Source organism: Cebus imitator, unplaced genomic scaffold, assembly GCF_001604975.1.
Source record: "Cebus imitator isolate Cc_AM_T3 unplaced genomic scaffold, Cebus_imitator-1.0 Scaffold457, whole genome shotgun sequence".
Lineage (NCBI taxonomy): Eukaryota > Metazoa > Chordata > Mammalia > Primates > Cebidae > Cebus > Cebus imitator.
In genome coordinates this window covers 1,238,326-1,252,345 of record NW_016107772.1, presented here as the reverse complement: position 1 = coordinate 1,252,345, position 14,020 = coordinate 1,238,326, and the positions used below count along the sequence as shown (strand labels likewise).

The window sequence follows — 14,020 nt, the reverse complement described above, 5'->3', positions numbered from 1 at the left end:
AGGAAGCTAACATCTTAGTCCTGAGCCTCCCATCTTAGTCCTGAGCAGCCTAAACCTCATGGCCTGGGGAAGAGCAACAGATTCCTGATGAAGGCCAGGGGATAGACGTGGCACCGTCTGAGTCAGCAAAAGCCCCAGCTTGAACTTCAGCACCCACCAATACCTGGTTCTGGAGAGCCAGGTGTGCCCCTAAGTGGTAGTGCCCACCTCACTCCCCTGCCCCAAACCCTTCTAGGGCCACATCACCCACTCCTTTCCACTCAGCAAACATTATTGAGCCCCACAAGAAAATGGAACAGAAGGTGCTTCTTCCCTCGAAAGCTCCTGCACCAGCAGTAAGGGTTCTGCAGTGTCTGTCAAACCTATGGGCCTTGTTTCATCTGCTGTCTGCCTGACAAGCTCCTGTTCATCCTTCAAAGCCCAGCTCAATAAGACTGGAAACATCTAAATGGCTATCGGAGGGGGCTGAATAACTTACAGCAGCTCCTCCCTGTGGAAAGGAACTAGGAGGACATTCTTTCTATGTTGAGTTAGAAAAATCTCCAAGATATGCCATCAAGGAAAAATACAGCAAGAACCAATAATGTATTCTACTATTTGTGTTTAAAAGCAAGGTGGGAAGCAGCTAATAGACTACATTAGGAAAAGGTGTAGCAATTTCTCATAAAACTAGACATACACCTTCCCTACACCCAGCTATTCTGATCCTGGGTACTGAAAGCCAAGATGAAAATATATACCTATACAAAGACTTGTACAAGAATGTTCATAATAGCTAAAAAATAGGGAACAGCCCAGATGGCCATCAAATAGATACATGTGGTAGATCCACATGGTGGCATTTTACCCAGGAATAAAAAAGAACAAACTACCCATACACACCACAACTCATGAAGCTCAAGAGCTAAGTGAAAGAAACAAGTCATGTTGTATGATCCCATTTACATGAAATTCTGGAGCAGGCAAACCTAATCTATGGCAAAAAATAAAATAAAAATCCTAACAGTAGTTGCCTCTAGTGTGTTAGAGGTTGGCACAAGGAACTTTCTGGCAACAGTAATATCCTTGACTGGAGTTCGGGTTTCATTAGTCAGAACTCAGGGAGCGGTCCACTTAGGATTTGTGCCTTTCACTGTATTTTTAACCTTTAAAAATAACCATAAGCAGCCAGGCACAGTGGCTCATGCCTGTAATCCCAGAACTTTGGGAGGCTGAGGCGGATGGATCACCTGAGGTCAGGAGTTTGAGACCAGCCTGACCAATATGGAGAAACCCCATCTCTACTAAAAATACAAAATTAGCTGGGTGTGGTGGCACATGCCTGTAATCCCAGCTACTTGCGAGGCTGAGGCAGGAGAGTCACTTAAACCCAGAAGGAGGAGGTTGCGGTAAGCAGAAATTGGGCCATTGCACTCCAGCCTGGGCAATTGGAGCGAAACTCCATCTCAAACAAACAAACCCCACCATAAGCAAGTACTGAACTCTAGATAATGATACACATGCTTAACTATTTATAGAAGATCGCTGACTGTGTCCGCAGCTCACTTTGAAATGCACAGAAGACTGATGACAGACTGGCAGGTGGAGGGGGGATGGATGGTCAGTGCGTAGATGACAGGGATATGGGGGCTCACCTGCAATCTTTTTTATTCCCCCAAAGGGGGTACACCATTTCTGGAGGTACTGCAGGTGGATGCATGGAGTGGAATGAGCAAGGCCCTATTCCATCCATCTCCCTGCTCCAAAATTCCATTTAATATACTCGAATATCGGATATCGGATAAAAAACTGTTAAGAACACATACCACACTTGATCTCAGCCAAAAGGCTAAGAGGCAATCAAGTGTAATTCCTGCAGTTTTCCTTGTGACATGTTGCATAATCAGTGTTGGGAAGGTGCTATGAGTGTGTGCTGCCTCAGGCACAGCCTGGCCATCTCTAGAGGAACACATCGGTGTAAGGCAGGCACTTCTGGAGAGGGAACAGGAGGCAGGGGGCAGGTGTGGAAGGAGGTGTTTCACGGTACACCCTTTGACAATTTTCCATTAAAAAACTAAGTGTATATACTTTTTTAAAATCGAAAGCCCCACTTAGTAAGCCTTCCCCCACTACTCTTCCCCGCATGTACGTGGGGGGACACACACCTTCCTCTCTTCCCTCCAGGGCTTCAACCTCCCTTGCTGGGAAGTCATGCACAAGCTGGGCATGACTTCGAATCCTGGACCCCTGGGCTAGGCCTGGCCATGCCCTCATGGGGGCAGTGCGGCGGGGGCGGGGCCTGGGTCCGAAACGCCACGGACGCGGCACTATGCACGTCCGCCCACGCGGGGGCGCTGTGTCCTCGCAAGCTCCCGCGGGGCGCCGCACGGCCCTGGGGAGGCTGTGGTTTTCGAGCGTAAAAGGGAGAGTGGCTGGCACTGCCTCCGCTGCCGCTTGGCCCTGAGATCCCACCGCTCACGGGATAGGCCCCAACCAACCCAGCCGGACCCTCTACCCTTCCCCTCATTTCCCTCCCCTTGGCAGTTCCGGCTTCGGATCAGTCCCACACTCGCGCCCGGCTGTCCCCGCTGCGCTCGTCACTGGCTTTGGGAAGTCCTCCGGCCGCCTCAGAGCAGCTGGCACGCGGCTCCTCCCTAGCGGCGTGTGGATATTTGGGTTGGGCGGGCCTCTCCCTCCCGAGTCCCTAGTGGATCCCGGCGCTCTGGCATGGGCGAGGCCAGCCGGCTCTTGCCCCGGTCACCCGGTGGGGCTGAGCAGGGCTCTACGGTGCGCTGAGAGCGCTCAGGGCCTCCCCAACAGCATGACCCGACCCAAGGATGAAGCTCTGGGGAACAGGACCACTTGCGAGGACCGCTGAAGGAGCAGAGTGGGGCGGCCGGCATGAAGGGGCGGGCCCTGCCTTCCCGCAGGCCTGGTGGGAGGGGTGAAGAACTTGGAGCCCTGGGACCTGTGGAAGGGTTTTGGTCGGGGTCCTGGCAGTCAAGTCTGGGTTCTCAAAGATGGTTGGGACAATGGGCGGGAGGCCTGCAAAAGCCGAAGAGGCTGGTAGACCTGGTGGCTGAGGCCTAGGCCAGGCAGGACTCGCGGTGCAGAGGTCACATTAGGTGTCATCCCTCTTCCCCCCACCCCGCAGGCCTAAGTCACTCAGGCCCTTGTGTTACGGTGGCATCGGGACCTCTACCCACTACATGCACGCGGCCCCGTGAACACCTGCGCCGTGTGTGCCCTAGACCTGCGACCTGCACCCCACCGTATCCCGCCCCCCCATTCCCCGCACGTGGCTCTAGTGAGTGTTGTGTGCCGTTCGCCGCGTCTCAGCACGTACCCCACCGTGTCCCTCTGGGTGCGGGGTTCGCGCGCCTGTGCCCTCCCCGCAGCTGCTGGCGTCCCCATTAATCACGCGGCGCTGACGGCGTGGATCTGCGCGCTGGCGGCGTGACGGTGACGGTGATGGCGGGTGACGGAGCGGGCAATCGGCGGGCGCCCATCGGCCCATCTTATCGCGCCGGCCCAGCCACCGCCCGCCGCTCGCCGCCCATTGATCGCGCCAGGCAGGGGCCGGGGGTCAGCACGGGCCGGGCCGGCCTGACAGCAGCATCCATCGCTGCCGAGACGCGCGCTGATGGCGGCCCTGCAGGCAAGGCCCGGCCATTAATCACCGCGCCTGTCGCCGAGTGACGGGGAGGGGCGGCAGGGCAGCAGGGGCAGACAGGCAGCCACTGCAGCCAGCCCACCCCCTTTCCATTCCGGGGCCTTGCAGTGTGGCCCGCCCTGCACCCTGAGCTCCCCAGTCCCCTTGCCCAGGCCTCCCTTATTCCTTATCCTCGTGCTCTCTCGAGAACAAATGGAAGGGGAGTGGCCACACACTGGAGGAAGCAAGGAAGAGGAATTTCTGTGTGGAGAATGAATGACCACGGTTGAAGGGGTGAACACTGTTCTACCTCTCAGGGACCTCTTTTCTAGACACCAAATAAGAGCGGGTCTGGCCTTACAAATACCAGCGCTGGTTGGGACAAGGGAGTGATCAGGAACCCCCCTCTGGCTGCTTGGGCACAAGCTGAGCCTCACCGAGGGTGGGGTTCTAGGGCCCCTGGGAGAAGCAATGTGTTGTTTCTGGCAGTTGCCCCGTGCTACCCTCTGCTCTAGAGTTGTATTGTCCTGAGCCAGTGCTGGCCCCTCTGGGCTAAAGGGCTTTTTCCAAACATGGGGGGATCCTAAGTGTCCTTCCAAGTGCCAGCATCTGGAATAGGGAGGGGGAGGGCCTAGCAGGCTGCTTGCTCCAGTTTGACAAACTGCGACCTCTTTTTCCAAGTGGGCCAGGGATCAGGAACTCTTCACCACCCTTCTCTCTTGGGTACCTGATGCAGCCACAGGTCAGTTCACCAAGTCCTCACATGGGTCTACGGGATGTGAATGTCCCACTCACACACCAGGAAACCAGATGTCAAGGGGCTAGGGCCAAGGGCCACACAGAAGAAAATGCAATCAATGCCACACCCTGCTGAGCCCCAGAACCCCTGGTCCCTTCCTACTGAGCCTCTGCCCACAGCCCTCCAGAGCAGGGCCTTCTTGGGGCACTCCAGCTGCTCCGCCCACGGCTGGCCACAGTTTCTGAGAGCTAGAGGTCGACTGGGATGTGACCCCATTCCCCTTCTTTACTACACAAATGGCTAAGAAAGGTTTGCTAACCAAGAAGTCACTCTGGTGTGAGAGCACGATCCATTTAGTCCTAAAAAAACAAACTATCCTACCAATCTGGCATGTGTAAACCTAAGATGTGTGGCAGTTAAGAAGGTGTCTGCACTGAGAAAATGAGGCAGGACACAAGGGGGTTTCCCTGCCAGGGCCAGGGACTTGTCTTTCAAGAGCCCTTCCCAGTCTTACAAGTATCTTTGGGCCATTAGCACAGGAAACAGGGCGCTGGGATTTATGTGAAAATTCTTCCCTCTCTCTCCTTAGCCACCCAATCGGCTCCCTGGGAGGCACCCAAGAAGCCTGGGCTGAAAGCCTGGAATATTCAACCACTTCCAATGACTAGCCCCCACCCTGCCTCACTTTAATATTACAATAATTTTTCACACCAGAGCTGAAATAGCGCAAAAAATGGGGCTGCTGTAATTGTTGTTAGATTGTGTGTCAGTCTGATAAGATGTAACAAATATTTTCTTCCCCACCAGGGTCTGTTTCCCTCTTAGTAATGGATAGAGAAACTTCTCATAGTCGGCGAGGGATCAGTCGTAAAAACTTCACCTGAAAGATTAATGTAATAATCACAGGCCTTGCTGGAAAAAATAAGGAAAATTAAAATAACCCAACCTTCCTACCTATTCAGAACCATCTCCCTCACTTTGGAGCACAGACCAGTGAGCTGGGCCATCTCTCTGGGCACTACCTCAGCCAGGATATCTGAGGAGCAGGAACCAGGGGTCTGTGGCCTGGGAGGAGCAAGACCACAGTCCCCTCCTCACCTGGCTGCTCTGGATGTTGGTACCTTGGGCAGCGGAAGAAGACTGTCCCGATCGCGGCTGTGAGATCTGCAGTCAGTGCCGCTTCCATCCTGGTTATCAAACACTGTGAAAGGCTTGGGGCCTAAGTGAGACGCCCAGCTGGGGCAGAGGCCTGGTTCTTGCCCTCTAAGTGGGTCACCATCCCCACAGAGAACCCAGCTTCCCTCACCTGCCTGGTACAGAGGTTAGATCCTGACACCTCCTGGCTGCCGCTAAATGACAACCATGCAACACCCAGAAGGAGGCAGTGTGGCCCCAAGAGTTAGGAGCACAGGTTCCGAGCAGCCTGATTTCAAATCCTGGTTCCATCTCTCACCAGCTGGGCAAGGGAGTTGCCTGAACTGCCCCCTCCTCCTCTGTGGAAGTGGACTTGAACTAGCGCACCTATCTCAGTCTCATAGGGTACTGTCAAGGCAACACGGAATGCAGAGCGTGAACACAGTCCCTACTGCAATAGCTCTTGCTACATCTCCCTTCTGTTTGTCTAACATGGCTTGAGTTGGGAGGCCAAAGACAAGCACAGCCTCAGAGGACACTGACAGCTGGCATGGGCCACATGAGCAGTTGACTTCATGAAGGGTCCTACCACTCCCGCCGGGCCATGCCAGGGTCTCCTCAGAGGCCAGGCCCAGGGAGAAGAGTCACTCTGGCAGAAAGGACGGGCTGGAGCCTCTTAGTCTGGATGGAATCCCCAGTTATCATCTCCGCCCCCTCCCACTGTCCCCTCAACATGACTACAGGGGACTGTCCCTAATGGAAGGACAATACTGCTTGTCCCACAAGAAGCTCATAGTTTGGCCAAAAGCAATGGACCAAGATGCCCATCCTGGTCAGTCTCACCTCCCACATCATAAGGGCTCGGAGGTCCAGTCTGAACTTGCACATGGAGCAACTGTCAGCTGTCTAACTTGCACATGGAACAGAGTCCGGGTGCTCAGCCCCACCTCAGGTAGGGGAAGACAGGCCTGGCAAGGGCAAGAACGCAGCACTCATCCTACTGGGAAGGCACATTCCAATAAGGTGCACTATCCAGTGCTGCATTTGCCCTTGCTGCTTACTCAGTGGGTGAACACAGAGATATGGCCAGAGAGATGTGGACACATCAGAGGGACACACAAGCCAACTGACAGAGCGCTCACTGGCCAAACCTGGCTCAATTTGAGCAACAAAATATATCTACTAAAGTATACAATGAACTTCCATGAGTCCATCCTGATACAATCTCCCATGCAGGAGAATCCCAAATAATTTCCGTAAATATTCAGTTCTCTAGAGGTGAGCATAACCCCAGCCCTTTAAGTGTGGGCTGCACATAGTGACTTCCTTCCCAATAATTCACTATGGAAAGGCAGCAGAGAGTAACTTTATAGTGGGAAGACCCTACAAACTTGACCTCTGCCAAATGGTCAAGGTCACCATCATGTTGCTAGCATGTGTTGAGAACCGCACATGATACGTGATGAAAACTGGATTTTACCTCTGAGGTCTTCCTCTCCATAATCCACAATCCCAGTCTACTCATGAAAATAGCATCAGACAAAGCCTAATTGAGGGATGTTCTACAGAATACCTGATCAGTCCTCCTCAAAACTGTCAGGGTCATCAAGAACATGGAAAATCGAAGAAAATGTCACAGCCAAGAGACATCTAAGGAGTCATGACAGCTACTTGTAATGGGGTATCCTGGATGGAATCCTGGGACAGAAGAAAGGACATTATTTAAAACTGAGAAAATGTGAATGCAGTATAATAATGCATCGGTATTGGTCATTCACTGTGACAAATGTGCCATCTGCTGTAACATGTTAACAATAAGGGAAACTGGGTATGAGATACATGGGAACTCCCTATTGTACGTTCACAATGACTCTGTACATCTAAAACTGTTCTGAAAAGTTTATTTTTAAAAAACTTAAAGAAGACAGAGAGAGAGAGATCAAAATAACCTATGAAGATTTATAGAAAACATGCCAGGTAAGGAAGGGTTCTTTCCAAGCAACTACAGGAAAAGTTATGATAATTTAAAAACAAATGCTTTCTACAGTGAACTGAGAGCACTGCAGACCACGCCTGAGGGGGGACAACAGCCCCAAGCCCAGGGGCGAGCACCCACAGGACGGACCCGGGCCAGGCACACCTGAAGAGTCTCTTGCTGCTGAAAACCTCAGCCATCTCACTTCATGTACTTATCCTGCTGGTCAGCCAGGATTTTGGCGGACGACTTGGCATCATAGAAAAGCTCACTGATCTCCTCGACGTGCTCTTTCTCAATGCTGTCCTTCCCGTTGATTTTAGCAAGCAGGTTGGCCGGGGTCAGCAGCTGCACTGAGTACCTAGAGTGGACAGAGGCCAAGGCTGGAGTGAAACTGGGGCCACCAAAGGAAGCCCCTTCCCCCAAATCAGTAGGCAGCACTGGCACCAGGGGCAGTTCCCAATGCTAAGCTTGTGCTAGCTGTTGTGAACACGGAAAAGGGGAAACAAAGTTGTCACTTCTCAAAGAGCTGCAGTCACTACCCCATCAGAGAGGGGCCAGGAGCCACCAATAAGACTTAAGTGCTATTCCCCAAATCTAGTACAGTCTACAAATTCTCTCCAATAGGAAGTAATGCCACTGCTACTGGAAAAGGACTGCAAACTTAGATGTATACAGGTGCCTGACAGATAGGGATATTTAACATGGCAGGGAAACAAAAACACAGCCAGCTGGAAGTACATGCCCATTGAAAGGCACGAAGACTCCGCCAATTTAAAAAGTCCTCCTTTATCCAAATGTCACAGCTTGCATTTGGATAACCTAAGGAGCAAGAACTGACTCAAGGGCTGTAGGGAAGGGCTGAGGATTGTGAAGCAATGATTTTACAATGAGTTAGGCCACTGTTAAGGGACATGGTCTGCGGGCCCCCAGACATTTTTTATTTGCATGATAAATATAATGGTTAAATAAGTAAAAATGTTAAAGATTTACCAGGCCTCATAATATCAGCAGGAGAACAGGAGCCAGGGCCCAGGCTAATGAGCTGCCACATGGGCCCTGCTCTCTAGTTCCGTGCACCTTCTCTGCCACGAGAAGGCCCAGGGTCAAAGCACTCTCCACAAGAGGGGAGAATCTGCTGCAGGAAACAGGGAATTTGGCCTTACTCTAGCCTGTTAAAAACCATCGGCTAGATCCTCTGCATTTGAAACTCAACTGCCCTGGCACCCAACATGCCAGGAAGAGCAGATGGATACAGTACTGTGCCCTGGGAAGGGACCTGCTTTTATTGCCCAGAAACGACCACGGCGAGGGCCCTGGCTGTGCTAAGGAGGCCCTGGTGGGCTCAGGGTACTGGCTCACCTCAGTGTGGTCTTGGTGCCAATCTCCCCCAGGTGGTTCAGTGCCTCCTCACTGATGTTGATTCCCTCCGTCTGGGCACGGATTTTAATGATCTTTTAGAGGAGAAAAAACATAATCAACAGTGACTGACCTCAAATGCCCCATTTCTAAAGTACTTTACACAACGTCGCTCAGTACTTCTCACTGTGCAGCATAAGAGAAACCAAGACCTGGGCTGGTGGGCAGGGAGCCAATACCTGCCCAGCACTGCTGGCCTGGCATCTTCCGGGCATGTATGGCCCCAAAGTATGCATGAATGGCATCATGGCCAGTGTGCTGTGTTCAACTGATGCAGTGTGGCTGGCGCCTCAGGAGGTGTGCGGCTTCCCAGGTGGCTCGCTCTTGCCTCCATGTCCTCCCCTCCCCTGTCCCCAGGCAGAGAACTGAGGCCTCTTCTAACCTGCCCTGCGCTCCCTCAAGAGCTCTAACCTTCCTCTCCAGCATGGGTACCATCACCCACAAGCACTCAGGCAAGAGACATTTTTTATTTGCTTGATAAATATAATGGTTAAATAAATCAAAAAAGTTACTTTTAAAGATTTACCAGGCCTCATAACATCACCGGGAGATATCTAATCTATCAAGAAGAGGCTGACGCTTGTTGCAGTTTGAAGATCTTGGTAGAGGTGGAGGGGAGGCAAGCTGGCAGCGGGGACGCTGTAACACAGTGGACCAGGATCCTGCAGGCGCACCAGCACTGAGTGATAAGGGGCAGCTGGGATAATGATGTTGTGTGTTGTGGAGCTGAGATAACTGCAGGACTTCGAGCCGCATATAATACAGGAATTTTTCACTTTGGCAGCTTCGTAAACAAGATATCCAGAAGCCCTTGTTGAAATTAAAGCCATAAAAGAACACCCAGGGTAGAGGCCCAGGAGCTGGGAAAAACTGAGTCCCAGCTTCTGCCATCCAGGAGGGAAGAGAGCCAGAGGTTTACTGAGGTGGCCATGTCAAGCCTCGCCTGTCAGCTCTCCAGGCTGGGACCCTGCAGGCAGGAGTTCCAGGGGTGGGGAGCCAGTCTCTGATGATCCTGGTTGGGGTGGGGGGACAGTATGTCGGCTGCCCACAGATCAGAAGGGCACTGGAAAGCATCAGCAGGTCCAATGAGCTGCAATGAGCCAAGTGAGGGTGAGATGCTTGGCCAGCAAATCCCCTGGGGAGGCAGCCCTTCCACCCAGCCACCACTGCTGTAAGGTGCTGTCTGCAGTCTTCCCTTCTGTCAAGACAAGCTCAGAATGCAGATCTTTGTATGATACGTCCTAGATGGGGTTTCACCACGTTGGCCAGGCTGGTCTCGAATTCTTGACGTCAGGTGGCCTACCCACCTTGGCCTCCCAAAGTGCTAGGATTATAGGTGTGAGCCCCCTCGCCTGACCAGATATGTATTTTTAAAATATTTTCTTCCAGTCTGTGGTTTGTCTTTTCTTTTCTTTAACAGTATCTTTCAAGGAGCAGAAGCTTTTGATTTTGGTGACATTCAATTTATCTTTATGGATAGTTCTTTTGATGTCATTTCATTGTATGTGTTTTTCAGCTTTTCTCTAGGTTTGAAATCTTTCGTAATAAAAAGTTGAGAAAAAAGAAGGCAGAAATCGCTATTTTGTTTTTTATAAAGCAAACGATTACTAAAAGGCAAACAATAGCATAACATCCTCTGAGTTCTAGATGTCAGCAACTTGTTCAAATATTTCATGAACATGGCATAGGCCATAAGAAACTTAGCAGCTGGGCTCATGGGTAAGCTGCCAGGGTGTGCACTCCACTGAAACAATCTTAGCTTGTGCAGGAGGTGCTCCACGGTCTGAGATCCAAAGCTAAATGCAGCTGGGCAGAGAGGGGCCCTTCAAAGTTACTGGCTGGTACAGGCATGACCAAGTAAAGGTGCTAGGAGGGACTCCCTGCTCCATCAACAGAACTCCCCTCTGGGCTTCAAGACAAAAAGGGCTTCTCACTCACAGCTGGGACTGAGGAAACTGCCAGGTCCCGCCAAGAAAAATGTCCCCACAGGACCTTCTCAAACTCCAGGGAGATGCAAATATTGAATCCTGGAGCCTGGTCACAGGAGACAGCTTCAGCCTAAGCGTCTCCCATTCAGTGAGCTGCAGTGAATCTGTGGCTCAGCTTCCAAAATGTCAGGGACACTGCTCTCTCTCTGACTAGAGCAGGTCAGAGCAATCGTGAGAGCGTCTGTCTCAGGCTGCTCAAAAATGGACAGTTCATAAATGAGATCTTTAATCATTTAATAACCTGCAGGGATAGTTTATGAGGGTGTCGGCTGGGATTGCAGAGTACACAAGTTATATTGAGTTTGTTTAAAACCTAGCCCAGGCTCCAGTAAATATGCTGAGGTTATTGCCTGGGCCAGTGGGAAAAAAGTCACCAGTCCTGAGAGAAAGCCCAAGGAGAGAATCTTCTGACTGAGCCAAGACAGCCCCAGCCCAGAGCTGGCCTGGCAAATCACTGCTCTAGAAGCACAGTGCAGAACATTCCAGACTGCTTGGGCCAGGAGCTCTGAGTGCGCATGGCAGCAGCAAGGGTAAACTAGCTGAGCAGTAGTCCTGGCTCTGCTGGTTACTCTCCACATGGCCACAGGACCCTTGTTCTTGGAGCCTCCAACATCGGCTATTTCGAAGCTGTTGTATGTTATACGTAGAGGACCCTAGAGTGTACCTATGAAGCACACAAAGCTATAAATACAGTAATAACAACAGCAACAGAAAGAATGGGAGGGCCCATTATTGTCAATACCTCACAAATCCTAATGACAATCTTGCAAAGGAGGGAGCAGATCTTCCCTTTAACAGAGATGGTGGAGGCTCTGCTAGATGTCCCAAATTGCTCAAGTCAATCAGCAGGCAAATGCAGGCCTCAAAATACTCCTGGTGTCTCTGGCCCTGACCACATCTGTGCTGGGCTGCCTTTTTTTAGCAGGACACATGGGGTTTTGGACCCAACAGTAAGGTGCTATGGCCTGCAGTAAGAATGGGCCAGGTTTCCAAGAATTGGCAGAAGCCCTCAAGGATTCTGTTGCAAAACCACAGACCTGCCCAGGGAGGCCTTCAAAGACAGGCCTCCAAGAAACCTGTCATTCGTCATGCTGTTTACAGCAGACAGGTTTGTGTCCTTTGTTAGGACACAAGCACTGGCCTCTTCCAGGTCACAGTGGCTACATTCTAAACCCTGCTGGAGCTGGCTCGCTGTTAGTTCAGGTGGAACAGTGAGCCTGGCCTTGTTCTCTGAGCAGAAAAGGCTACAGGCACAGTCTGGCCTGGTCACCAAAAGGCTATCACTAAATCATTATTTTATTGCCTCCTTTTTATAGAGCTGGTAGCCTCCCTAATGGCTATCATCAAGGTGATTTTTTCACTAGCCTTTTCCTAAAGCTTATCAAAGGGGGAATAGCAGAAGAGACAATAGCAAAGACAGGGAGCTGAGCTTCTGTTGACAGTTGGGACAGCATCTAGTTAGTCCAACCTATCTTTCAGATGGGGAGATTGAGACTCTGGAGTAATGTGACTTGCTCAAGCCCAGCAGCTAAGTCGTGAGATGGTGCACAACAGCCAGATCCAAGCCGTGGATACCTTTCTGCACAGCCATCAGCGAACACTGGGAGCAAATGAGAGGAGAAGAAAGCAGGAAGGAAGAAGGGAGGCTCACCTGTTTCATTTCCTGCGGAGTATACAGCATGGTCCGGATTATCATTACACGGTCCAGAAGGTCAAGAGGGATACCATGAGGGGATGTGATGTCCTCAGTGCCTCTGTAAGGGGCAAAATTAATCCCATCACATAAACCTCTGTTAGACAAGAAACGACACTGGAAATACAGCTACAGCACTCATACCAAAAGCAGCTGGCTAGGCAGCCTGAGAATCAGAGCCAGGAGCAGAGTAACCATGCTAACCTCCAGTCACATAAAAAAAACTTCAGGCTGGGCATGGTGGCTCACACCTGTAATCTCAGCACTTTGGGAGGCGAAGGTGGGTAGTTTACCTGAGGTCAGGAGTTTAAGAACAGCTTGCCAACATGGTGAAACCCTGTCTCTACTAAAACTACAAATATTAGCTGGGCATGGTGGTGCACACCTGTAATCCCAACTACTCGGGAGGCTTAGGCATGAGAATCACTTGAACCCATGAAGCAGAGGTTGCAGTGAGCCAAGATTGCACCTCTGCACTCCAGCTTGGGTGACAAAGTGAGACTCTGTCTCACAAAGGAAAAAAAAAACCAACTTCATTATCTTGGTAATCATCAATATCATAGGAAAAGTGGAAAAAAAGAAAAAATGCCAACTAAAATCATACTAAAAAATAATCATCTGGATATTTGCCAAACTTTCATATATACTGTTTTACAAATTATACTAAGTATGCACATATTTTTTTTTGCTTTCATCCATGTTGCTGCAGTCTTTTTGTTGTGTTTTGTTTTTGAGACCGAGTCTTGTTCTGTGGCCCAGGCTGGAGTATAGTGGCATGATGCTAGCTCACTGCAGCCCCAGACTCCTGGGCTCAAGTGCTCCTCCTACCTCAGCCTCCTGAGTAGCTTGGAGTACAGGTGTGAGCTACTGTACCTGGCTTGCTAGTCTTAATAATTATGTTTAGTATTTACTTAATAATCTGTTAAATATTTTCCTTAACCCAAATTGTTGAGCATTTAGGTAGTTTCCAACTGTTGCTATTATTTTTATTGATATTTTGATAAATAATTTTATACATACAGCCATAAGCATTTCTTTAGCAACTGTTGTAGCGCCTGACAGAACCCTGAATAGCTACTTGAATGAGTAACTATCCTAATTTATACAGCTGCATGAGTTATCTAACCTCACAGGATCATAGCTAGTACCAAGTATTCTCATTCTGAAATATTTTGCTATTTCAAGTTTAGAAAAAGAGGGAAAGGTAATACCTTATTTAAGTTTGCATTTCTTTGATTACTAATGAGGCATTTGAATGCATGCCTTTATATATATTATTTTATTTCTTTTTGAGAAGGGTCCAATCCCATCTTTCACCTATTTTTCTCTTGAACCCTTAACCAAGCCATAGGAGAGGAACTTTGCCAACCCACAAGACCCTGAGGTGCCCTGGGCAGCCACTGGTGGCACACAGGGCCAGTCTTCAGCTATGGTGTTTGGA

The 14,020-nt window shown here is 50.4% G+C and overlaps 1 protein-coding gene and 1 non-coding gene across 2 annotated transcripts in view; both read right to left on the bottom strand.

Moving 5' to 3' along the window:
• Positions 1-1,658: 1,658 nt before the first annotated feature.
• Positions 1,659-1,840, bottom strand: LOC119468613. The gene has a single exon (XR_005197327.1). It is a non-coding gene; the product is annotated as a U2 spliceosomal RNA (small nuclear RNA).
• A 5,548-nt stretch (positions 1,841-7,388) lies between these two features.
• Positions 7,389-14,020, bottom strand: part of RUVBL1 (RuvB like AAA ATPase 1) — a 39,627-nt gene continuing 32,995 nt past the window's right edge. The window contains exons 9-11 of the mRNA XM_017511953.2: positions 12,538-12,640; positions 8,842-8,933; positions 7,389-7,840 (exon numbers count right to left, since the gene is read on the bottom strand). Coding sequence (XP_017367442.1) covers positions 7,681-7,840; positions 8,842-8,933; positions 12,538-12,640 — 355 coding nt within the window. The 3' untranslated portion in view covers positions 7,389-7,680. The remainder of the gene's footprint in view (positions 7,841-8,841; positions 8,934-12,537; positions 12,641-14,020) is intronic.